Source organism: Urtica dioica, chromosome 6 (genome assembly GCF_054948205.1).
Source record: "Urtica dioica subsp. dioica isolate 48M chromosome 6, U.dioica_male_clone48M_v1_H2, whole genome shotgun sequence".
In the NCBI taxonomy this organism is placed as follows: Eukaryota; Viridiplantae; Streptophyta; class Magnoliopsida; order Rosales; family Urticaceae; genus Urtica; species Urtica dioica.
In genome coordinates, this window is record NC_142761.1 from 38,650,847 (window position 1) to 38,678,121 (window position 27,275).

The window sequence follows — 27,275 nt, forward strand, 5'->3', positions numbered from 1 at the left end:
CAGTGACTTGACTTGCACGCTTATGTGTAGGTCCTTGGTTCTTCTTCCAAGAGAGTTGATCCACATAGGCAGTGAGATCATATCCAAAACGTTGAGTAGGTTTAGGAACTCTCCTGTTTCTATCTCTGACAAGATTATAGTCAGAAATGTTCTCAGAACCCTGAGTCTGGGCCTCTACTCCTTGACGTGGGGAGCAAGCTTCTGCTGGTTGCTGAGGGTCTTCAGCAGTTCCTTCTTGTTCAATATCATCTTGTGGTGCTTGTCCTGTAGAGGTTTCACCAAGCTCCACCTGGACTTGTGTGGTTTCAAGGACCTCGGTATCAGATAGAGGCCAAATATTGTCATCTGGTTTCCTGTTTTGGAAATCACCTTCATTGAAAGTGACATCCCTGCTGATCATGCATCTTTTGTGACCTGGTTCTAAGCACCAGAGTTTATAACCCTTGACACCATCTGGATATCCAATGAAGATGCATTTGAGAGCTCTTGGTTCCAGCTTTCCCTTCTTGACATGAACATAAGCTGTACAACCAAAAATCTTGAGTTTTGTGTAATCAGTTTTGTGATCAGACCATATCTGCATTGGAGTCTTTAAATCTATGGTTGTGGATGGACATCTGTGAATGAGATAACATGCTGTTTTGACAGCTTCAGCCCAGAAAGAGAGAGGTAACCTTGCATGGTTAAGCATACACCTTACTCTTTCCATTATTGTCCTGTTGAACCTCTCAACTAAGCCATTCTGCTGAGGTGTGTGTACAACTATGTGATGTCTTTGAATACCTGTTTTTCTACAAAACTCATTGAAAACATCAGCACAATATTCAAGACCATTGTCTGTTCTCAGCCTCTTAACTTGTTTACCAGTTTGATTTTCAATCATGATTTTCCAATCTTTAAAAGTCTCAAAAGCATCACTCTTATGTTTCAACAGGTAAACCCATACACGTCTAGAATAGTCATCAATTAGAGACATGTAATACCTATTACCACCATGTGATGTAACCTTTGCTGGTCCCCAGAGGTCTGAATGAATGTAGTCCAAGATTGCTTCAGTTCTGTGCACAGACTTGTTGAAACTGGCTCTTGAGGCTTTCCCATATATGCAGTTCTCACAGAATTCCAATTTTCCCAGTTTGCTTTGGCCAAAGCATCCTTGTTTCTCCAGGATATTCATGCCCTTTTCACTCACTTGGCCAAGCCTTAGATGCCACAACCTTGAATTGTTTTCCCTGTTAGTCACATTTGCAGAACCAACCACAGTAGATCCAACCAGAAAATAAAGGCCATTTAACCTAGTGCCTTTCATAACATCAATAGAATCCTTAGATACAAACAAGTTTCCATTTTCTGAATGAAAATTGTAACCTTGTTCATCTAATGTACCAAGGGAAATGAGATTTCTTTTTAATTCAGGAATGAATCTCACATTATCAAGAACTCTCTCAATACCATCGAACATTTTGATACGTATGTTACATGTACCAATCACCTTGCATGCTTTGTTGTTGCCAAGTAGAACTGATCCTCCATGCTCAATCTTGAGATCTTCAAACCAGCTTTTGTTTGGTGACATGTGATAGGTACAACCGCTATCAAGAACCCAAGATTGCGATGAGTCTTGGTGAGAGACATTGAGGCTTCTGCAGAATCATATCTAGTTTCAGCAATGGTGGCATTTGCCTGTTTCTTAGGCTTGCTGAAAGTTTTGTCTTTGTCAGGACAATCTTTCTTCATATGTCCTTCTTTGTGGCAGTGATAGCACTTGTAAGGAAATTCCTTTTCTTCGCCATTCTTCAGATCCTTTCCCTCTGATCCTTTGTTCTTAGGTTGATTCTTCGAGTTCGATTTTGAGTTCTTCCTCGGTTTGCCTCTGATGTTGAGCCCTTCGCCAACAGGTTTCTTCTCAGACTTTGAGTCTAGTTCTTTTGATTTCAGCGCAACTTGAACCTCTTCTAGGGTTAGAGATTCCCTAGCATATTTCATCGCTTCAACGAAATTCGAGTAATTCTTTGGGAGCGCATTCAAGATCATAACTGCCTGATCTTCATCCTCGATCTTCACATCAATGTTTTCCAGATCGATGGCGATCCGATTGAATTCATCGAGACTGTCCCTGATTGGCTTGTCTTCTGCGATCTTGAAACCAAACAGTCTGCCTTTGAGGTGAATTCGATTGGATAGCGATTTGGTCATATAGAGTGATTCTAATTTCGACCAAATCCCAGCAGTTTTTTCTTTCGAGACTTCCCTCATAACCTTATCTCCGAGATGAAGAATTAAGGTGCTGTACGCCATTTCGAGAGCCTCATTCTTTTTAGTCGCTTACATTGTCTCCGGGAATCCCTTTTCTCCCTCCAGTGCCTTTGCGATCTTCATTTGAACAAGAATTGCCCTCATTCGTATGCGCCACAGACTGAAGTCGCCTTTACCATCGAATCTTTCGATCTCCACTTTCGTGAGACCCATCTTGAAGTTCTTGCAGAGATTGTGTAGGCTCTGATACCAATTGTTACGTTTTCGACCCTGTTAAAGTCACAAGCCTTCTAAACTGAAGTGCCTTGTGATGCAAGAAACATATCAATACAAACACAATGTACAAGAACGTAAAAGATAAAGTAGGAGCACACCGGATTTATCCTAGTTCGGTCTTAAATGACCTACGTCCAGCCTTGGGATAGTTCCACTATCAACGATGATGAACAATACAAACCAACAATACAACCAGAAACCTTCAATCTGATCTCACTCGATGTTCTCTCTCACTCGATGATTTTCTTAAAGATTTTTCTCTCCAATGTAATCTCAGATAGTTTGTGAATATGTTCTAATTACAAGGATTACAACAAGCTTGTATATAAAGACCCCTGCTATGCTGACGTGTCCTTCAAGCAATCTCTCGCTGATGATCCAACGGTCTTCAAACCCGAGAAACTTGCTGATGAAGCTTTGGCCGTCAGATGAGGATCTCTTGATGATTTCAAAAACACCACTTGTATACCACTTCATACAACAAAAAATTACTAATAAATAAATAAATTATTCTCTCTCTTCATATATTGTTATTTCTTTCTTTCCAAAAGTCTTGAGATCGGTGACTCTCTTACCAGGTAAATCCAAGTATGGAATTGGATACCCAAATTGCCATCATTATCCCAAATATGTATCTTATTTCAGAAGCAATAAAATAAACCACCTTACAAGTAATAGTTGGGCAAGATAAAACAGCACTTCAGAGAGGCTTTCCAACCTAATACTGTAGTACAACAAAGTTTGAAGACTAAGTCAAAGAGAAAAATATTGCCATGAAGAATACATGTACTTGCCGAAAAAGTAGTTATATACTTCGACCAACAAAAGCAGAATATAGAACTGGTCACGTTGGGAAAGGTTATACTGGTAAATTCTTGCTAGTAAATCCACATAATAGTGTATATGGAGTGGTCCACACATAGATATTGTCAATCATCTGCTTATAATCTTGCAATTTTGTTCACATAAATCCTCGAGGAATAAGGTTTCATAATAACTGTTGGGAGTTGATTCAATTCACTTATTTTTCATACCAACAGTTTGGAGTGAATTCAAGGTTTACGGGCTTGGTGAGAAAATTCAAGACTTCCCTACCAAAGAGAGCACTGATATAAGGTTATTTCCAAACAATGCAATTTCTATCAACAATGGTTACTAAGTAGACATTATATTCCTTTTCGATTCTCCTTTGCAATATCCGCAAATCATATCGTACTGATCACAGGCAGTTACTAATGTAATGTTCTTTACTCTAATGCATTACATTATTTGCTATGAATGAATCACAGCGAATAGTTTGAATAAACGGAATAGAGGTTTACCGGCAAATGAAGGGTCAGGCTGCTCTGCGCTCTGGAGTTGGAGACGTGAGAATCTTCATTCTTTCCACTTTTCCCATTCCTTCTTCAAAGTGTTGCTCGAGATTCGGACAATCTTTGATGGTTAAAGTCTTCAGAGGCGCTCTGCGCAAGAACTCTGGAAGTGGTGCTTTTAGGTTCTTGCAATCCTCAAATGTCAACGAAACAAGTTGTGGCATTATCGCCGGCGCTGAACAACTAGGGCCTTCCCAGTCTTCCCACACGGGAAAGTAGCTAAACTTCAAAATTTTCAATTTCGGGAATGAGATTATTTCAGACAACCCATCACCAACCTCTCCGGATATTCCAAGAAAGTCAACCCCGAGCCTTTCAACTTTCTGTGTGAAGAGCAAAGCAAGCGATTCGAGGGCAGGGAGTTTCCAAAAAGGCCCGAAAGATTCGATCTTGAGGCAGCCTTTAAGGCAAAGGCTTTTCAAATTGGTCAACGAAGCCATCCAACTCGGACACACTGTTGGGCCATCGTACATGTGAATCCCTAAATGTTTCAAGTTATGATTTGGCTTTAAGCTTTCGAGTAACAATGCCTGTTTGCCTCTATCACCGAAGTTGAATTGCAGTACCAAAGCTGCCAGGCCTTGCTTGTCCTCGAGCCGTGCTCTCTCGGCCCCACCAACGTCTTCAATTTTCCCGATGCCCCAAATCGAAAGACTCCCTCTAAGCCTATTCATTCCGTTTAAGTCCTCGAGCATCATCGTCTTTTTGCCTCCCGCGACGCTCACACGGTCAACCGTCTCAAGGCTGGTCAGCTTCCCCAAGTCTTTCGGAAGAGGAATATACCCCCCAGAATACAGATGTCGCAGATTGACGAGCTTTTCGATCCCCCGAGGAAGCTCGTAAGCCCAGCCATTCAATTTCAGGGTGTGCAAATTGATCAGGTTGTAGAGGCTCTTAGGCAACTTGACAAACCCTCCAACATTCTGTAAGCTTAGATACCTCAAGTGGATCAACTTATCGATCCTCTTCGGAACACTTCCAAACTCGCACTTTTCCAAGCTTAGAGTCCTGAGGCAAGTCAGCTTTAGCAGTAAATCCCATCTGATCGAAGTTTTTTTGGAGGCCAAGTTGGTGATAGAAAGCGTGCGCAGAGTCTTTCTGTCGTACATCGAAGTGGGAATTTGGGCTCCCGACTCAACTAAGAACGAGCAATGAAAGATCTTCTCGTCCACGATGCTCATTCTATCCACATCTTCCGAGTTCATCGAAACATTTAACCATTCATTTCTGGCGACAAACAATACAAAATCGTGTACTACATCGTGCATCTTGCACCGCACGATATCCCGTTCCTCGTCTCTCTCTACGTTTTGAAGAAAAGACCGTCTCATCAAGTTCTCGAAGCAGTCCACGCCTTTCCTCTTGTAGTCCTGTTTGACATTCAAGTAACCTTCCGAAACCCACAACTGAATCAACTCATCCCGGTCGATCGCATAGTCTTTCGGGAAATAAGCACATTGCAAGAGACAGAGCTTTTCAAGGGAAGGCAAATCGTAGTAGCTAAACAAGAAGGGTACAAATACCTTGTTTTCGACCTCCTTCGACTTCCACAGCTCGTCCTTCAAGACTCTCTCCCACGCTTCCACGTTGTAGTCTTTGAAGCGCATGAGACTCCCTAAAGTCTTTGCCACGAGAGGTAAGCCTTTGGATTTGGCCGCGATTCTCCGCCCGATTTCTTCTAAACTCTCATACCTCTCTTTCCCGAAGAACGCTTGTCGCTGAAATATCGACCAACAGACCTCGTCGGGCAAAAAATCGAGGCTCATCATCCGATCCTCCGCTCCCATCATCGCCGCGACTTCCTTCTTCCTTGTCGTCACCAAAATCTTGCTTCCCGATCCGCCACTGTTGAGGCAATTCTTCAACTGACTCCACTTTCTGTCATCTTCACACCACACATCATCCAAAACAAGAAGAAACCTAGTTCCTTTCACGGCTTCATTGACACAGCCGAGCAAAGCTTCGAGCTCGAGCAATTTATCACCGTCGGGGATTCTGAGAGCCTCGATTATCGCTCTCGCTATCTTACATCCGTCGAAAGGATCCGATACACAGACCCAAGCTCTGCACTCGAACTGCTTCTTGATTTTCTCGTCGCCGTAAACGAGTTGCGCCAGAGCAGTTTTTCCGATCCCGCCGGTCCCGATGATCGGGACGATCTCGATCCCGATTCTCTCGCCGACCAGTCTCTCAACCAAAACCTCCTTTTCTTCGTCCCGTCCTCGAACCTCACACGCTTCGACGTCGAACGAAGTGGTCTGAGGCGATCTGAGCTCCGATGACTCACCACGAGCACCGCTCGGGACGGAAAAAGTGTAATTCTCCTTCTCGGCGGAGATTTTCGCGAGGTTTTCTCTCAGGGCCTCGATTTTCCGAGCAATTCGGCGGCGCAGAAACAGTCTGTGTATGAGTTTGAGGTCGGCGCGGAGAACCATGGCGGTGTTCCACTCGTCCAGAGCGGCGTCGATGTCGAACGACGCGGCTCTGAGCCTTCCGAGCCAGTTTCTGATGCCTGCTTCTCTGATTTGCCTCTTCTCGGCTTCTTCGAGAACTGCCTTGATTGCTCCGAGATCGGCAGCGAGATCGTCGACTCTCCGCGCAGCGCCAGTGATATGGCCCCATTCTCGCCGGAGCTGGTCGGCGGCGAACGACGAGAATTGCTCGAGTATCACGGAAAATATGGCATCGGTCATTACAATTGTTTAGTTTTAGCTTTCTTTTCTTAATTTATTTTTTCTTTGTTTAATAAATTGTTTAGCTGTTTTTATTTATAGAAGGAAAAATAAAGGATTCTCAATAAGATGAAGCATATATAACATTTTAGTTATATTGCCTTCAAATAAAACAATTGTAGGCAATAAGATGAAGAATAAATAACATTTGAATTTTTTATCTCTTGAAATATATACTACATATGAATGAAGTCTTGTTTTGATCACGAAATTCGTTAGGATATTTGCATGTGTTTCCACTTTCAGAATTTTCTCAATTTTCTACAAGCCTAAGCGTGTGGGCAAATCTCAGGCTGTCTAACAATGTAAATCTGATCTCCAGCAACTTTGTACGCGTCCTTATTCCTGTGCCAAGTCCACAACGCATGTGTCTCATTTTTCACCTGAAAAAAATAAAAAAATAAATAAACAAATCACTCTCTCAATTTTCAATACAGTCAAAAACATTTTTTTTCCCTCTTGCAACACAACAATATATTTGAACAGAGTTTCTTAAATGTGTGCTTAAGTTCAAATTGCTTTCAATTTGTCATAGAGGAACCATTAGTACTGAATCACACAATTTTTCAAATTAATGTACTTGTTGTCCTCTAACAATCTTCAAAAATTCGAAGTCTTCGATTTTTCTTTTTCTTGGACGAAAACTGGCAATTGAATAACGTAGATTTTTTTTTTTTTTTTTCGCTAGACAAAATGAATCTTCGAAATGCCCGCAAAATTCGTCAGAAATAAAAAAAAAATGTGATATCTTAAATCATGAAACTAGAAACCGTACCTCCAAAATACCGTGACCAAAGCTGCTCTCTCTGTAGGCACTATATTCAGGCTGCTCATCCCAACAAAAATTTCCGGCCGCGGGGCCGGAAGTGAAATTGAAGGCACAAAACCCGCCGGTGATTTTATCGATTGTCTCCGACGGGTCCGGACAGTTCCCGGGCTCATCGGCGTGTGTGATCGCCATTTTCTCCCTATTGCCCCCGTCCCCGATTGTGATATGCACGGGACCACAAGGGTCCAAAGTGTAATTGTACACCCGGTTCGACCTCTCGTACGCGTGAACCTGTTTTAAAAAACGTGTGAGAATTAGAGAGATTGAGATATAAGTGTAGGTCTAGAGGGAAAAAGTTTACATGACCGTTGAAGACTATGTCAACTCCTTGCTTGTAGAGCAAGTCTTCCATCGATGTTCGCATACACTCGGCTTCTCTGTAGTGAGCAGTGTATGTGCTGTACCAAGGGGAGTGCCACGTGGCAACAAGCCATGGGGTTGTTTCCCGGTCCACGCTTGCCAGGTCTGCCTCGAGCCATTTGTACTGATCGGCTATGGGTTCAAAGGAAAGAAAATGTTGTAAGTAGATTATTTTCAAAAGTACAAAATTCAATATGAGACAAAAATTTACTAGAATTTGGTTACAATTCGAGGGAAAAACACCAAAGGAAAAATATTTTTAAAAAAATACTAGGAAATATACGGGAATTATGCTACGTGGAATATCAAATTTTGTCTCAAAGCGGGCTTTCAAGGCCCGACCAAGTGCATTCAGGTCATGAGAACTCTAGCAAAAAAGATAATAATTTAGGGGAAATGTAATTAGGTTGAGAGATAAAGGCTCAAATTTCGTACATGTTCGGTTGTAGTTTGCGTAGGATCCGAGCATTATGAAGTGAATTCCTCCGGCGTTGAATGAGTAATACATCGTCGACCTTGATCTACTCTCCCTCGACGGAAACGCGAATCGAGAACTATATGACACGAATGTCTGATTCTCGGCTTGCTCTTCGATCTCATGGTTCCCTTGGATCACCATGATTGGAACATTCGAAATTAGAGGCTGCATATACCTAAAGGAAATAACATTTTTATGCTTGAGAGACAACTAAGATTATTCAAATTTATTTTTTGTTACCTTCCCCAATAATCCCAACGGGGTTGGTAGGTTTCGTGGATCGGGGTTTGAGAAAACGAGCAAGAGTAACAATCGGACCCGGTTCCATTAGTGAGGTACATATTAGCGTAGCAAACATCGCCGACCAACAAAATAAGCTCGGGATGGTTGCTTGTCATGTGCTCGACCGTGGAAGTGGTGTTGTAAGTGAGGCCGAGATCGCCAATCACTGCTATTCTGCTCGGGTAGCTCTTAGGTCCCGGGACCGGCATAGTCCTAAAGTAATACAAATCGCTCATCCCATGCAGAGCATCTCCGCATTTATATTGATAAAGTGTGTTGGGCCTAAGTCCTTTGAGAAAGATAGGAAAAAAAAGAGTTACAAACAATCGTCATTTTTTTGGCGGTTTTGTTGCTTGCACTACAAGTAATGCAAATCTTTATGAAAATTCAATGGAAAAAATACGTAAATGATGATCGCGTGAATGAGAAACATACCACGGAGACGAACGTGGTGAATGATTCCGGAGGTATAGTTTTGAAGGGTTTCAAAAGGGTACAATTGGCTATACACTAGAGAATGGCCCGTTGTGATCTTATTGAGTGGATGGTCATAGCGTCCGTACGCAACCACGCTTTGAACGCTTTGAGGGTCCAATGGAGTTATGTCTTCCCCAATTTGATATTCTCCTACAAGGTCAAAATAATAGAGAGGATGAAAAAAAAGCTAAAATTAATGTTATTTGACTATAAAATTAAAATGTGGCGCTAGCTCTTGATAACTAGGTCGGTCGCGGGGGACTGAAGCGCTGAGAGAAAATAAGGTTAGGCGGGTTCGCACAATTCCGTTCACATTGCACTTGTCGCGTTTTAGTAGCTATGGTGCTACAAATATATATTGAAAATACAAAGAAAAAGTTTGGATATTTTTTTTTATCATCTACAAAACTACAACTAGACTTTAGGCAGCGATGTATGTTACTAAATTTTAAATAAACTTTTAAGAACTACCGTGCATTAATTTATGAGACTGTTTTGCACGTCTTAAGAATAAATATTTGTATATTATTATTGTTTATATCATTTTCATGTATTCAAATGTGTGCAATCATAATTTGTTTTCAAAGTTCACATTAACTGTCTAGTTTAGTGATCATAATATGACGAATGATATAATGATGAAATATAGAATAGATCATGGAAAGAGAAGAAAAAATTAAAAGATTGGCTTTTTCTCAGGTTTTTAACGAATCTAAGGTTATTTCTTTTTGTCCAATCTAAAACAAAACCCATGATACAAAAATGCATGTCATGTTTGTAAAACCAAATCCTAATCTCGACTCAAAATCTTATTATGTCATAAAGTTAATTATATCAATGTTCTTTTTTTAGTTGATTTAATCAACGTTATATATATATAATTACATCAAGAGTTTTAGTTATATAACTGTAACGAGAAATAAATTGGTTTCCTATGGATATAAACCTTATATTATTCATTAGAAATAAATTTCTCCAATAAAAACTACATTTAAAATCAATTTCCCTCAAACTTATAAATATTCTAGTCAAATGATTCGAATACACTAACATAGAGTTTTTAATGAGTTCGTAATTCGTATTACAAACTTATACCAACTTTTGAACTTCTTTCATTAAAAAAGAAAATGAAATAAAAAAAACTTTTGAACTTTCTCGAAAACATAAATGAAGGATAATTTGCAGTTTGACTGTTTGAGAGAGAGAGAGAGAGAGAGAGAGAGAGAGAGAGAGAGACCTGTGATCCAAGAAATCCAAACGGAGTTATGACGTGAAGAGAGAGAGACAGAGACTTGTTCAGGCTCAAACCCTGAAACGCTTCTCTTGACTCGCGGGTCAGAATCAGGCAAATCAACGGCGTTTCCTCTGAAGCTTTTGTCGAGAGGCACTGTGATTGGCTTGAACGGTCCTTCAAGCGTCGTTGGAATATCTTTATCTCCATTGACGCACCCATTGAAATAGCTCAAGCTCAGAATCAATAGGAACAAGAACAAGTAATGAAGTGCAATATTTGTTGAATCGCACGGTGAAAGTGAAACCAACCCCATCAAAATTAAAGATAGTAAATGGACAATGAACAGTAAATGATGTGTCACGGGTTGTCCTTGAGAAAAATGAATATATATTTAAAAAAATAATAATTATGGTTCTGAATGAGAGTGACGCTAATGAAAACTTTGCAGTGCAGTTAATGACTTTGAAGGGTTTTTTTATACGTTAAAATAAGAGTATTTATAAAGAGACTCGGCGTTGGAAATATGATTTATTTATTTATTTATATAATTTTTATCTACTTCTTTTTCTTTCTGTTACGAGGAACAAGAAAAATAGCGGTTACTAGCTAGTTGCTTTGATGACAAAACACTTCTCTGTTCTTTTGAAGGAAACAAAATACTCGTTAGTGAAGTAACCGATTTATTTATTATTTTATCTAATTTTCTCAACAAACTTGTGAGCTTTTTTTTTTGGGTGGTATTAAAAAAGAATTGGAACATGACTTGCTGAGATAAGTTATCTACTCAGAGAGCTAGAAGGACATTTTTCTTTCGGAAAAATTACATATTAAATGCTGTTTTTAATTTGGAAATGAAATTGGAGTTTTGTGGGTGTTTGACTTTTTATAAGCAAACGAGACAATTATATGAAGAAAAAAAAATAATGGTTGAGGTAAAAAAATCCTTATAAAAAAGATAATGGAAAACATTGAACTTAATAAATATAGCATAAACTTATTTTCTCACAATTAGGATTCCGGTATATCACAAAAATCGTTGATTAATTGCAGTATGGTTCGAGTAACCGCCAATTGTTACCGCAATATAACTTTGATTTTAAAGATAAATTGTATATTGTAGAAGTAAATCACATATATTTGGTGAAAAAAGTAATCGTTACAACACGAATAAACCAAAGAATGAAGGATAAACATAACAGAAAATTAGGAAAATAGCCAACTTAAACGTTTGACATTGCTAAGTAGTCGTTTGGTAAATCTTAGGTAAATAGCCGTAAATAATGACGTGATATAATATATGGAGGTTGCTATTTATCTAAGATTTATGTACGTAAATACATGAAAATGACTATTTACCTAAGATTTACCAAACATTGTCTATTTAGCAATATCAAACGTTTAAATTGGCTATTATCCTAATAGACCCTAAACATAAAGGTATTCAAAAAGAAATATTTTCATACATTTGTTAGAAATATAAAATCACATGCAAATATCTTCATTGCAACATACTCGAAAATAAATCATATCTTATTGTCTACTAAATTACATCAACATAAACGAAAAAGAAAAAAAATCATTTGTGAGGTTTGGTTGTTAAACATTATGGAAATACTTGTACCAATACATGGAATGATCATATGTAGTAAGGTATGTCTCTACATGACAGTCATAATTATATCTATCTAGCCAAATTACAAAAAAAAAAAAGGACTAGCGTAGAAAACCTGGTCGATAACGAAATCTTAAGTTGTTCTCATAGTTGTTTTGATTGTCGTTGTATAGCGAGATGATGATGGAATGCCGAATGAGACAAAGACATGGATGATGGGGAGGGGACGGGGACTAATAGTGAAAGTGGATACTTGTTGCAAGAGTAAGACCTGTGATGACTTGAGTGACATATATAGTGGTTGATTGTTGTGTAAGTCAAAGGAATCATAACCTGACGTTGACACTAGATATGAAGCTTGCTTCCGAACTCTTCAGGGTAAGTGAAAACAATCTTGCTAATAAAGCATAGTACGCAAACAGTTGTAATCCTCATCTGACAGTGGTATGTATTGTGAGCCACATGTGACTCTGTATCGCAAGTCACATTCAACAACTTCGTTGTATTGTAAGCCACTCCCATTTCCACAACCACTATTGCTATTTCCACGTCCATCACCACCACAACCTAACATGATCATGACAACCATCACAAAATAAAACATAGAAAGAAAAGTAAATACTTGTTTGAATAATGGAATAAATGTTTGGAAGGACTATCTCACTTAACGTGTTATCATTAATACTAGACTTCTTCATTCATAACTTAATTGATATCGATTCCTAAACATTTTACCTCCTAAGCTACTTTAGGATCCAAGTTTTAATTTTTATCATCTAAACGAAGCGGATCAATCTAATGATATGGTTCATCATCTCACTCATTTTGGCCGCTTGACCTATCAAAAGCCATTTCATAACATTTTAAAGGATCTATATGCAGTGTAGACTTTTTGTGCTTCCTTGTCAATTCCATTGTGCTAAATTCTTGTTGTAGATATTAAATTGACAATTTTTTCCAACCTCTTTTAAGATAGATGGGTTTTTTTTTTTTTTTTTTTTTTTTTGTGAACAAGTGCGCAAACACACTCTAAATCCTCTCAAAAGCGGACGAGAACGCGGTCCAGAATACGATTCACATGGCCTATGCAACGCTGGGGTTACAATTAATAATGATTAATATACTATCGATCAAATTTCTATATTCCAAAATATTGACTGCACACAATTTCCCTCTTACTGATATTGCACTTATCTATACAAAGTCTTTGTTAGCATTTCAAAAATGCAATCAACAGTTCAATAATAATACAACTAAAAAGACTCCAAGAAATACATAACTACTATTTAATTATAAGTTATACATCATTTCCAAGTCTAGATAAATCATATGTATGATGCAACGTATTGAATACCTTTGCCACCACCACCATATGAGTACAATACTTGACATATCGTTTAACATACAATTTACAAAAAAAAAAATGATGAGTCGTTAGTTTTTTTATTCAATCTGGGATAACATAATTAGGGATCTAACAAATTGAAGCTTCCAATACATATTAAACTCACAACCAACTATAAAAAAAAACACGGAATCAAAGCTAAAAATAAAAAACCTTTAATACAAATAAAAAAGGTTCTAATAAATTTGGATATAATAAAATGTATTAAAAATAACCATAAAAATTAAAGTATGCGACAAATCAGTTCAAATAATCAAGACCAAGCCTAAATATCAAATTCGGAGGTATTCAGAAGGATCATAGTGTCCAATGACCAAAAATTATGAGAAATACGGAGTAGTGGTTTTATGGAAGATTTAGAGTTGGATTTGCTGGGTTTCTCGCCGAAAAAATCACTTGATTTTTTTAATTTTCTGAACGGGATTCTTGATTAATTCACGGGTCTAAGGAAATATTTTACACATGCCTAGCGGTATTTGAATTGCGGATTCCGCACCCGGAATCTCTTGATTAATCCGATTATGTATGGCGAAAAATTCACACGCGAAAGCGTACGTATCGCAAAAATAGTATAGATTTAAGTACGGATATTGGACCCATAAGAACTAACAATTTTTAAAGATTTACTCTAACTTGAAGCGAATTGATTCCAAGAAAAAAGTGAAGGAGTTTTAGGACGATTAAAAAAACTAGAGAAACGAAAGAAAAAAATTATACACGAGTTTTCAATAAAGGGTCACGATTCTCCGGAATTAACTAGGTCGGGGGTTTCGGGTTCGAACAACAAAATATATTCATATGAATGCTAATCTCACTCTACCAACAATATTCACTAGCCTCTCTCTCGAGTGTTCTAGCAAACCGATGTAATTGACGGATTGTTATACTCTCGGCTTTTAATCCTATTAAAATAATCACATGCAATACGACAAGAGTTCAAGCAATTACATAAATTGCCTAGATTTTCTACTAACCTAGGATCAACAATGAAGACATGAATGAAAGCACAATTCTTTATTCTCTCTCGAGTAGCTAAAAAATCCTATATAACAATTCTAATGGTGATCAAACACTAGAAAGCATTAAGCATATTTCATATGAGACAATCCATAATAAAGAAGGAAACACGCATTAACTAACCATAACGAACCCTCCAACTTTTGTCGGTGGTTTTCGAAAATTATCAAATTCCTCGTGACTTATGAAGCCCGCATCGAATCAAGAATTCGGAGGCCCAACGGACACCGGGCTATGAAAAAGCCCATCAAAGCCCATGAAGGCTAAGGCCCACCCGAAACGGGCCTGAGGTGAGCCCATACTAGCTCGCGTTGCACCATGCACAACCTAGTCTGCGCGCCACGAGCTTCGTGCGCTGCGTGGACATACGCGGGGAGGGTGCTCCTAGAAGGACCCACCATGCGCGCGCCTAAAAAAAGGAGGCGCGCACACGCGTCCAGCAGACTGGTGCGCTACGCCTAACAAGTGGCGCGGCGCGCCATAGCGCCGATCAGAAGGCGCGGCGCGCCATAGCGTAGAAGGAGCGCGCGCAGTCTGCTCCCGCGCCCCGTGCTCGCCAAATTCCTCCGCGCGCTCCTGGAAGTGCGTCCAGATGCCCTCCTAGGTAGGGGTGGCAATTTGAGGCCGTACACGAGACACGACACGATTACGACACAATGTAAATGGGTTTGGGTCGACCTAAAATGGATCTGGGTCCATCCATGTCGAACACGATTAAATAACGGGTGAACATGACACGAACACGACAACCCATTGGGACCCAATTAGACACGAATATTAAATGGGTTGTTAATGAGTAAACACGATAAAGACCCATAATGACCCAATGGGTTGTGTTTGAACTTCTCTTTATGTTGGTGGCTTAGTTGATTATATGGAGTATTTTTATTAATTACTTATTCTGACTAATTTGTTATTTAATTTAGTTTAGAGAATTTCAATATTTTGAAGTAAACATGTCTAAGGGCCTAAACCGATTCGCGTGTTCTAATGGGTTTAGTGGTCTAAATGGGTCTGTGGGTCTAAGTGGGTTCGTGGGTTACATGGTCCATTGAGACACGATTAATAAATGGGTCTTAGTGGGTTGGGTCTGGGTTTGACAAAAAAATAGTGAGTCTTGTTTGAGTTTTGCTCCTAGACATGATTAATAAATGGGTCGTGTCTGGGTCTGTCAAAAAATACATGAAAACGAATAAGACACTGCACGTACACGACACGCAACCCAAATTGCCACCCCTACTCCTAGGCCTCCACATCCACTATAAATACCCCACTCAGAGAGGGTCAATGACACATTCATTCTTCCTCAAGATTACTCATCTCTTAGAGTTTTGAAACGCTGCCAGAGACTTTCTGCACACAGTTTCTCCAACCGAGCGTTTTATCTCCCCGCACACTGCTAGGCACAAAATTCTCTACTGAGATTTCCCTCATCTCCAAGAGAAAACACACATTCTCTCTCGGGTCACCCGATTCTATAGTCTTGAAACATCGCCAAGGACTTCTCCGCGCTCTGTTTCCTCTGTCGAGCACACCCTTCAGGCTTCGTGCCTCAAATAGCGTACACATACGCATTGAACTACGTCATAATTTGATCCCGCAACTCGGGTACCTAGGCAACTCACAAGAAGCGCAGTCACCCCTCATTCACCCCATTCTTCCCTCAGATAACGCCTCCGGGCTAGAAGAACGACAACTCGAGACTTTCGAGTTCCCACACTTGGCTCGGGTGCGGCCACTTGGTCCGGCCTTGGGTCGAACCGCCTGAACCTTTCCATGTTGTCAATTTTCGTCGACAACATCAACCATTATCAATCCTGCTAAATCACAATCCCATAAGATAATTAGCTTCTAAAGGTGTTCATAATCAACGGTAAACATAACCAAGTAATTAAAAGCAATGAAACAAAGATTGAAAGCCAAAGAGAATTCATATTAGTTAAAATTGATGTTCAATAGTAACTCAAAGCTTTAAAATCATTAAAAGAGAAAAAGAACGATTGAAGTTGAAGTTCGGAGACCGTCGGGTTGTCAATTCCGGAAAAGAAAACTTTTTCCTCTTCCAAAAGCTCTAAAAAACAACCAAACACCCTAAGAAAAATAAAGAGAAATCAAAAGTTGTGGTTTTAGATTACGAGAGTAGTATATATAGGTTTAAGGGTTATTTTTGGGGCTATTTAGGCCTTTAAATGAAATCCAATGGCTCAGATTCGCTCAAAAACAAGAAATAAACACTTCAAGAATCGTCACCGGCGCGACTCCACCGCGCCGCGCTCAAGCTTCAATGCAGCGCGATGCAAAATGTAATTTTCCGTGCTCTGTTCCTGGATTTCACCGCAGCGCGACTCGCTGGTCTGTTGACCAGCTTTGACTTTCTTGTAGCTCTTCGTTTTAGCTCCGTTTCGACTCCCGTTTTTTCTGAATGACTCCTGTGATGTCTTGAAGCTCAAATATGCACCTAAAACCTGAAATTCACTACAAAACACTAATATAATTTCAAATACACTTGAGAACTTGCTAAATTCACGCTCGGGAATAATAAATTTGCACATATAAAATGTACTCATCATTATGCACTGTTCACAAGAAACCATGCGCAAAAACCATTCCGCTTGTGCATAATCTCAAACCTTGATTTGCATTACGAATTGCCTTTTCACCGGCTCAAAATACTTTACAAAATATCAATGTAACGTATTGTTCACGTAGCAATCATATTTGGTTATTTGATTATAAAAACTATTTTGCAGTGGAAGACACTACCATGTGAGAGTTACATACTGTTATGCATAGATACAATAGACCAAAAGATATATATATATATATATATATATATATATATATATATATATATATATATATATATATTTATAAAGTTCAGATTTTGTGGTAACAGAATCAGTCCTGAACTGAATTATGGAAGATCATCATGAAAGCGACGCACACGTTGTTTAGCTTCTTATTCTTTTTTTTTTCCATTATTTATATGAGCCACAATATTCTTGTCTTGTTTTTGTAATTCATTTATTTTTACCCCTTGTTTGTACTTGAAGATGTTCAAAGATATTTATCAACAATGCAAGACAAAATAACGTGATATCATACATTTATACTGCATAAGGAATAGAGAAAATCTCAGGGGTGTACAAAAATTGATTGAAAATTGGTTAAACCGATAACCGAACCGATCCGGAACCGAAATTCGGTGCCACGTCATCAAACCGAAAATTCAGTTCGGTTAACCGAAATCGAATTTAAGAATCGGTTCGGTTATCGGTTTTGAAAATCCAAAAATTCGGTTATCGGTTATTTAATCGATTTTTTTTATCCAGTTTTGAAACCGGATAACCAGTTTTAAACCGTATAACCGATTTTAATCGGTTAACCGATTTGAACCGGATAACCGATTCGGATAATTGTAACATCTTTAAAACTGGTTAACCAGTTTTAAACGGTTATAAAACCGGTTAACCGAATTTTCGATTAACCGATTTTCGGTTTTGGACCAATTCGGTTCGGTCATTGGTCCAAAATTTTCAAAATCGAAAAATTCGGTTTCGGTTTTCAAATTGGTCCAAAACCGAACCGAACCGAACCGATTTCACCCCTAAAAAAACTGTAGGCGAAAGTGATCAGCTCTTAAAAATAGCCTTCTTAATTTTTTTTATTTAGAACTCTCATCCTAAATAATTTATGGCATCACCCATGGTCGTTGTCCTTGATAATCCAATCTTTCATTTGCGCTTGAGATATTTAACACGGTAAAACCTAACGGCTAGACTTGGGAAATAAGTATTAGAAGTGTGGGCCTAACTCATACTCAAAAGCTAGCTCAAGAGTGGAGGGATACCAAACACTTATAAGGAGCACATTGCTCAAGTATCCAATCGATGTAGGACATTCTAATAATAAACTAAGAAAGCTCTGCAGTTATGATTAGACATCGCTTCAGCAAGCTTTTGTTATGCAGATTTAGCCTAATTTTTTTTATTTTATTTTGTTTATTTTTTATGCTTCACCCATGAAAGCATAATGAAGATTAACTGTGGACATTTTGCGAAGGCAAACATTGGTACTAGGCCTTCTATTTTTTTCTTACAAAAAGTAATTTAATTTTTTTCTTTCCTGGAAAATTTTCTCGAGGGCTTCTATTTTTTTTGTCATTGTCAGTTTGGAATTGGAAGATTTTTCTTAAAAGTTGAGGTCAACGCTGGAAAAAGACATGTTAGTTAAATTGTTAATTATAGATAATAAGCTTGTAGTATGATTTAACAAAATTATCTATTCAAAAGCTTAACATAAGAGTTTAACATAAGCGTAACATAAGAGTTTAACATAAGCGTAACATAAGAGTTTTGACTGAAATCCCATAGCCCATGTCTGAGATGTGTTTAGTTGTTTTTGGCAATTAAAAGAAATTTTTGCTCATTTTCATTACAGAAAAATTAAATGAGCATACTAAATATAACGCTAATTTACTCGAAAAAATTGGATAAAGGATAAATTACATATTTTCCCCCTCAATTTTGACACATTTAACCTCGTGCCCCCCAAGTTAAAAAAAATAGCATTTGAGACCTCAGCATCCTGCATTCATGAAATTGTGGTCCTTCTGTTAACATTTATTGATGGTGTGATCAATATTAGGTCATGTGTAATGCATGTGATTGGTTAAATTAGCGAAATTCTTAGAATACCCTTATTGAAACTATTATAAATAGAATATAGGATTTCAGCCTTTCATTAAAGCGATATGTGGGTATATTAAAAATCGAGAATTTGGGTGAAAATTGAAATCGCGAATCTAGGGTTTCGATTTCTTTGGGCCAGTATCTGAGATGGCACAATCCATGAGCGGCAGATCGAGGATACGATTGCGTCTGTGCGTTAGTGCATTGAGCAGGGACACAACGACTGATAATGATGCTTACATCCAACCAAAATGTTTATGTGGAATCCCTAGTGTTCAACGAACATCTTGGACTTATCTTAATCCTGGACGAAGATTTTATGGGTGCGTTAATTATAAGGTATGGCTTAATATGTAATATTTTTTTAATTTTTTTTTTTCTTTTGACCCTCAATGGTGAGAATGAATTAGAGTGAGTTAATTTGGCAGAGGGTAAGGTAATGTTGGCAGTGATTTCTTGGAGTGGGTCGACCCGAATATGTGTAAGAGATCGATTCAAGTCATTACTGGCTTGCCGATGAAGATAAACAAGTACGAAGAGGAAAACGGCAACGAAAAGCATGTCGACGGATGCAAAGTAGTTGTAAACAGTGTGAAACTTAATGTCTGTTTGGGAAAAATTGAAAGTTCTGTGAAGATAGTGAAGTTGTGGTTAATGATTATAATTGTAATGGTTTTTTACATCAATCTATTTAAGTAATCAGAGAGGAATTGTATTTTGTTTTGTTATTGTATTGCATTTTGATTGAATGTGTAAAGTGTTTTGTTACTGATTGAATGCGTGAAAAAATGAATGTGTCAATGTGTTTTGTTAGGAATCAGTTTAAATTTCATGTCACTATTGTGCCAAACAGAATCTGAATAAACAATGATATATATACAGCATATCAATTTCATTCACAATATTTGACAGAATTTAAGGTTTTGAAATACACAATACACATAATAGTTTAGCCATGTTATAGCATAGCCACTGCAACAAAAAAAGCACAAACAATGCAACAAAAAGAGAACAACATTTAAATGTTTGTTCATATACACGATGTGTCTCCATTTCAGTCACAAAAGACTAATCTTCACGCCAATTCTAGAACAACGAGCGTGGCTGGAGTCTCATGCCAGTTCGTGGTCCCTGAGTTCTTTGAAATCTAGGACTCATATGCCAAAACAGAATATGACAACTTCAGTTCACGTATTTTACTTAATTTAGTTGAGTTAATGAATTAGTAATGTAAACATTACCCTTAAATTATGAGCTTGGCCTTGGTGGGTTAGAACTTGTCTCTGACTTTGGCCATGCTGAGGTTGGACTTGACTCTGACTTTGGCCATGCCGAGGTTGGACTTGGCTCTGACCTTGCTGACTTTGACTCTGACCTTGCTGACTTTGACCTTATCTGGCTGGACCTCGATTTGGGGTTTACTTGGACCTCTTTCTACTTTGTTGTACATTTGGTAAAACAAACCAAAATGTAGTGAAACTCAACACTACAATGTTTTTCATAAAATGAGCAATTGTATAGATTTCTTACCAATTTCTCTTGCTTCCTCCTGAAACAAGTCTTTACGGTATGACCACTTTTCCCGCACTAAGAGCATCTTATTGTTACATACTTGCACGTCATGCGAGTTGCTCCAGGTGGTATAACTTCATCACGTTCAAGACGCTTAAGCTTTCGTGGCCTACCAGGCTCAACTTTGTCGATGATCAAGACACTTGCAAGAACCAATAGCTAGTTGTCGATGAAGATCTCCGGTATAGATAGACTAGCTAAAGGTATAAGGCGGCGCAAATTTACCTACCAACAAGGACAATGACCTAATTCACTCAGAAGGAGTTTTATACTTGGTCATGTCACAAATCTCTCGCGTATCTTATGGAGTTGAAACTAAATATCCGATAATATATACCCAATATATTTTAAACTGAGAAACATGAAGTTTTCAGTTTTGGTCGCGCGAGAGAATAGCGTAGAACAACTAGCCCGAGTCTTTAACATCTTCTTGCAGCTTCACTCGAACAACTTTAACATAAAATTGTTTTTGCCAAACATACCATGCCACAGAGGAACTAACAATATCTCCCTTGGCATTTTTGGCAAAACAAACAGACACTACACAGAGTGCTTCGAGCAAAAAACCAATAACCAAAACCAGTATCATGTTCAAGCAATAAAGGAAGTAAAGCATTGTTTAGACCTAACTATTACAACCCAAACGAAATGCACTCAACAAATATACTCCCCCTTTTTGCCATAAAAAGACAAGGCAAGAGAGTAATGCAGTCTAAGTTGAAAGTAAAAAGAGCTGAACATACTGAACTAAAAGAAAAGAAAGAAACGAAAATAAAAATTACATTCATCTACGCAGCGGGGTCATCTTCTTCTTGGACTTCATCTTCTGCAGGAACTTCTTTAACCGGGTACTTGATATCGCAAAGGAGTCTGGTCAGGTTCAACCTTGATATAGTTAGCTTCTTGATCTCTGCAGTCTTCTCCTTGATCTAAGACTCGATCTTCCTGATAATTCTCTGGCTCATTGTAGAAGAAACAAAAGATGTTGAACCTGCACTGGAGGAAGATGGTTGAACATCTCTTTGAACATGTTGAGCAACATACATTCTTTCAATGTCATTGGTGTGCTTCCTTGTGAACATCTTGGGATCAGCATTACCAATGTCATCTCTTCCATCTGGATTTTCTTCAAGGGATTCCCTCTTGGCAGAGGTCTTCTTCCGGGATTTCTTCTGGGAAGGCTTCTTCTTCAATGCTTCAGAATCATTGTGACCTCTGTTGAGAAGTTCTGGTAGAAGAGGTTCATGGGAACCTTCTTCAGCACCATGCTCAGGCAGAGCTAGTTCTTGTTTATGTCTCTACATTCCAGAGATCTTCATCGACAACAGACTTAAAACAACTCATAGCTTGTGTACCATCGTACTGAGTGTGAGATCGTGTTTTGCATATTGACGTGCTATTGATCTTCGGGAGAAGATCGCTTGAAACATAGAGATCGAGTTTCTAGATCCGAGGGGAGCTCGGATTCACATCCATTGGATATAATCAAAGAGAGATGTGTTTGCAAAATGGATCTTTGTCAAACTTAATATTCCTATAACTTGATTGATTGATTGTAGTGGATTGTTTTCACCCGAGCGTATCAGTCCCCCTGAGTAGGTTGTTTATACCGAACATGGTTACCAATTGTCTTGTGTTATTTACTGTTTTCTGTTTGATTGTTTTCTTGTTTAACATCTTTATTAATTTGCTTAAAAACAATCAATTGTTCAACCTACAACTTGAACAACCATCTTAACCACGTTAGGTAACTTCAAATATGACTTTACTTATATTGATAAAAACATAGTAGTAATGATTTTCACTACGAGTGCATTTGTATGATAATTTATTTTTTCATGGAGATTTATTTTCATGTCATTAGCATGGTATTGTTTTCTTTTGATTTATAATCATGTCAAAACTTTAATTGAGAGAAACTCAGGTTTAGGGGAATATGTATTAAGCCAAAGATTTTGTATTAGCCAAACAACTTGTAAATTGTAAATTGGTGTTCCGTTAGCTCACTGCAACTTTCACAACAACAGGTTTAAAATATGGTTTGTCAACTCAATATAGCATTTTTCGTTGCCTACAATAATCTCTCATGTTAGATAGAATAAGGAAATGAAAAGTAAAATGAAGTTTATCGGGTGATCGATCTATGCAACTTTATATTGAATGTGTGATTAAAAATGATATTATTAATAATAATACAAATGTAATCCTTAATGTCCACACTTACTCGTTCTTCATTTTCCACCATCTGTTCGATGCTATGTACCTAAGCTATTTAGCTATTATGAATATTTCCGGGTCAAAGGAAAAGAATGACACAAGGATCGTATTAGTAGCTGAAAGGCCATTTCATCTTCTGTAGGTGGTGATTCAACAACTGTATTTTATCAACTCCCGAAGCGATCAAGGTGACCCTCGATATTAGATTACCAACCATAGTCGAAAAGTGAATCGCCATAGTGATGATAAACAAATTCAAATAATACCCCAAAGCAAGCGTCGAAAGAATCATGACATCGCAGAAACTCTGTATCGAGCCTGGGACTGCTCGTCCAACAAGTCAATAATCGCAACGGAAATACCTCGGACACATGCATGGGATAATAGCGAGACATTTGCTACAAAACAACATTCAAAACATTGTTTTTCATTTAAGAATCAGATACAATAAGGATACGATTGAGAAGAAAATAACTACAACTTCTATAACCTTAATGATATACATAGAACCATTTGACACATTGAGATCACCAATTTTAAAATGAAATATTATCCTAGTTGATCTAGAATACATAGTGAGATTAAGTTTCTTTTGAGATCTGGGATATGCCTCATATCCTTGAGGATTTTCAACATGCCATCATGAGTCTTAGTTCTCACTAATCAAATCCTTGTGACCCGACATTAATTTGATTATTGTTTTCAAGAAGAACCATGCCTCTATCAGCGAAGCTTCCTCCACAAGCAACTTCACCCGGTAATCAGATTGCCTCTTCCATCTCAAAGAGGATCCTCGAGAACCCCTTGAGCTTGGCTCGCTCGCACCGCCTCGCGATCTCGTACTCCGGGGATTGGATTGATTTTGAATTCGATCGACGCTTGGCTCGACGGCTCGGTGGACTCGAGGATGACAAGAAGATGGTCCCATTTTGATGAGGGATAAGGTCCGCCCAACTATTAGGCCACTTAGGCAATGGCCTAAGGCCTCATTTTTTTTAGTGAAAAAAGTCAAATATTTATTCATACCTTAAAAAAAATACCAAAATTTAGGGAAAAAAAATTCATATTTTTTTGGAAAGTAAACTATGTCCAAGGCCCAATTTCTTTATAATATATTTGAAACGGTCCCAATTTTTTTTCATTTAAGGCTAAATAACCTTAGGCCGGCCCTGATGAGGTCCTCGAGATCTGGCTCGCAAATATCTCTTCCTCACTGAATGCCTGAAACACTTTGGATGCTCGAGAGCTAAAAAAAAACGCCTGGACTAAGGATCCTGACTCGGTATCGTCATCCCTAGAATTCATAAAATCCTACAACTTCTGATCTTCACACGAGAGTTTTTTTCTCCAATGTTCTCCGAAAGTGTTTCTAAGCTTTAATTAGGGGCAATTAGGTCAATAGTCCAATTAGCCATTATTCTTTTAAAAAATAGCCGAAATTTTATTTTTATTAATAAAATAGCTTACAGGTCTAAGTAAATTAATGAATTTAGATTAATTTAATTTACTTCAAAAAATAGTCTTCTAAGCTAAAATAAATTGATTAACTAAATTATTTAATTTAATTAACTTCGATCTGATAAATTATTTTTCTAATTAAATGAAATTTGAGCTTGATTTTTCAGAGTAGGTAGATGATTGGCTAAAATATCAAATACTTTGGTGCTATGTCTAATCTATAAGCCTGAGGAGGAAGTGACTTGCATGCCTCAGCTACAAGTGACGTGGACGTTTCCTTCTTTCTTATTGGTTTATTTTGCTTTAGTTAGTGTGTCCTGCGTGACACCTTATTTCTACTGTTGAAGGCTCAAGTATATAAGCCTGACTTACTATGTATTTCATTCATTCAAGATTATTGAATCCAAACACTCCTTTAGTTCTCTCTCAAACTTCAGTGTGGTATCAGAGCCCCAATTCCGGCTTCGGAAAAATTGAAGATCGATCATGGCGACCATATCGACGACTTCAATGGAGGACACAGCTGGATCTACAACAGAAAGAGCGAATCCGATTGTTTTCAACAATTCAGTCGGAATGAAGCTTGATCTCAACAACTTTCTAATATGGAGGAAACAGGTTCTCTCTACTGTTAGAGGAAACGATTTACAAGATTTTCTCCTAGGCACCGGCGAAATTCCGGCGAAGTTTACAGAACGTGGAGATGAAGAACGGATGAAGATAAATCCTGCTTTTCGTCTATGGGAGAGGCAAGATCAACTATTGGTCTCGTGGCTCATCTCTTCCATGACCGAAGCAATTCTATCTCGAATGGTGAGTTGCGACACAGCGGCTTAGATCTGGAAAACTCTGGAGGTGTACTTTGCTCAGCAGATCCGAGCGAAGGTTTCTCAGTTCAAAACTCAGCTGAGGAACACAAAGAAGGTTGACATCACGATGAATGACTACTTGTTGAAGATTAGGAATCTCATAGATCTACTCCTTCTGGTTGGTGAAATCTTCACAGCAAAGGATCATGTGGAAGCTATATGTGAAGGATTGCCAGAATAATACAAAAATCTCATTATCTCCTCACTCACCAGGAATGAAGAGTTCACTGTTGATCAGATCGAAGCACTTCTCCTCTCTCAAGAAGCTCGGATTGAAAAGAAAAATACTGACCTCGATCTATCTCAGCAAAAGAACTCTTCACCACTGTCTGCTCACTACACAGTCATGAACTCCAACAATGAACGAAGATGAGGGAGTTCAGGAAGCTATCACAGTCAGAGACAACACTTCAGTGGCGGCGGAGGTCAGTCCTACAATGGCGGCTATCAAAATCACAATCACAGTAATTCCAGAGGTGTTGGATTCAATCACGGCTCAAATCATGGTCGTGGTTGTGGTTTCACACCTCGTGGTTTTCAATCTAACAGACCTCGGTGCCAAGTGTGTGGAAAACTAGGTCATCTGGCTCTTGGATGCTTCTACAGATTCGATGAATCGTTCAAAGGTCCAAGTCAACTGCAAAATCCTGGTCGTCAGGGCCAATCATCTGATGTTGTTCAAGGAAATGTTGCTCAGACCGCTGTCATGCCTCAAGATGTTCAAAGTCAAAGTTGGTACAATCAAGATCAGTCGTGGTACACACCGGATTCTGACTGGTATCCAGACTCAGGGCCACAAATCATGTGACAGCGGAGCTACAGAATCTGGACCTAAAGGCTGAGTACCACGGCTCTGTACAGCTCCACATTGGTGATGGTAAGGGATTACTGATTAAACACATTGGTCAATCATCTTTCCAGTCTCCTCTTTCCAGTCATCACTTGAACCTTAAGTCCTTACTTCATGTTCCAAAGATTACAAAAAATCTCATGAGTGTTTCTAAATTTTTCCTTGATAATAATGTGTTTTTTGAATTCCATTCCTCTCATTGTTGTGTCAAGGATCAGATTTTCAGGACTACTCTTTTGGATGGAGTGCTTAGGGATGGCTTGTACGTGTTTGACAAGGATCAAGTGTGTCTAAATTCTCAGTCTAAGTCTAGAAATCTTGTGTCAGAATCTTGTACAAAGTCTCTATCTGGTTGTAATGCTTTCATTTCTACGTGTGTTCCAAAATCTGAGATGTTTCAACTTTGGCACAATAGACTTGGACATCCATCATGTAAGATAGTTCAAAGTGTTATGTATCAGTGTAAAATCCCTTGTTCATTGAATAAAACTGAAATGGACACATGCTATGCTTGTTGCTATGGCAAGATACATAAATTTCCTTTTCCACATTCTGAGACTGTGTACACTTCACCTTTTGAGCTTGTAGTCACTGATTTATGGGGACCGTCTCCTACTCAATCTAGGAATGGATTTAGATACTACATCACGTTTGTGGATGCTTTCACTATATACACCCGGATATATATGCTCAAACATAAATCAGAGGCTTTTCCTGTCTTCAAAAACTTTAAAGCTCATGTTGAACTACAATTTTCTCACAAAATTAAGTGCATTCAGTCTGATTGGGGTGGAGAGTTTAGACCGTTTACAAAATTTCTTGAGAGTTTGGGAATAAGTCATAGAAAACCATGTCCCCACACTCACCAACAAAATGGTCTTGTAGAGCGTAGGCACAGACAAATTGTAGAGAATGGGCTCACTCTTCTTGCACAAGCAAATTTGCCTTTTAAATATTGGGATGATGCTTTCCAATCTGCTGTTTTTCTCTATAATCGTCTACCAACTCCTACACTGAAAAATTCAACTCCCTATTTCATGTTGTTTAAGCAGTTACCTCGATATAACCATCTCCGGGTTTTTGGCTGTGCGTGTTATCCAAATATCAGGCCCTACAATGCTCACAAGTTGAATATCAGGTCCACATTGTGTGTTTTTCTTGGCATCAGTCCTAGTCATAAGGGATACAAATTCATAGATGGGAAGGGTAGAGTTTATGTCTCTCGTGATGTTATCTTTGATGAAAACTTTTTCCGTATCCCACCCTTTTTCAGCCCAAACCCTCTCA

The 27,275-nt window shown here is 38.5% G+C and overlaps 2 protein-coding genes across 3 annotated transcripts; both read right to left on the reverse strand.

The window, feature by feature from the left end:
- Positions 1-2,670: 2,670 nt before the first annotated feature.
- On the reverse strand, positions 2,671-6,702 carry LOC149393986 (putative disease resistance protein RGA3). Of its 2 annotated transcripts, XR_016299955.1 has the most exons (3): positions 3,855-6,702; positions 3,108-3,256; positions 2,671-3,003 (listed from the first exon to the last, which is right to left on the reverse strand). XR_016299955.1 is itself a non-coding variant. In XM_089618445.1 (2 exons), exon 1 carries the CDS (start codon positions 6,596-6,598, stop codon positions 3,869-3,871), a length of 2,730 nt encoding a protein of 909 aa, XP_089474571.1. In that variant the 5' UTR covers positions 6,599-6,702; the 3' UTR covers positions 2,671-3,256; positions 3,855-3,868. The 2 variants fall into 2 exon arrangements, 1 of the variants encoding a protein (XP_089474571.1); XM_089618445.1 differs by having other exon boundaries at positions 2,671-3,256.
- A 106-nt stretch (positions 6,703-6,808) lies between these two features.
- LOC149393987 (purple acid phosphatase 15-like) lies at positions 6,809-10,610 on the reverse strand. Its single transcript, XM_089618230.1, has 7 exons — positions 10,301-10,610; positions 9,022-9,213; positions 8,545-8,875; positions 8,262-8,479; positions 7,768-7,958; positions 7,413-7,697; positions 6,809-7,020 (listed from the first exon to the last, which is right to left on the reverse strand). Exons 1-7 carry the CDS (start codon positions 10,608-10,610, stop codon positions 6,907-6,909), a joined length of 1,641 nt encoding a protein of 546 aa, XP_089474356.1. The 3' UTR covers positions 6,809-6,906.
- Positions 10,611-27,275: the final 16,665 nt, after the last annotated feature.

Bases quoted from the DNA above. Each gene is read 5' to 3' on its own strand.
- LOC149393986 (XM_089618445.1), bottom strand. From the start codon at position 6,598: ATGACCGATGCCATATTTTCCGTGATACTCGAGCAATTCTCGTCGTTC.
- LOC149393987 (XM_089618230.1), bottom strand. From the start codon at position 10,610: ATGGGGTTGGTTTCACTTTCACCGTGCGATTCAACAAATATTGCACTT. The intron at 9,214-10,300 runs GTCTCTCTCTCT...TTGACCTTGTAG, and splicing joins TTGGATTTCTTGGATCACAG to GAGAATATCAAATTGGGGAA. The intron at 8,480-8,544 runs GTAACAAAAAAT...TATTTCCTTTAG, and splicing joins CGTTGGGATTATTGGGGAAG to GTATATGCAGCCTCTAATTT.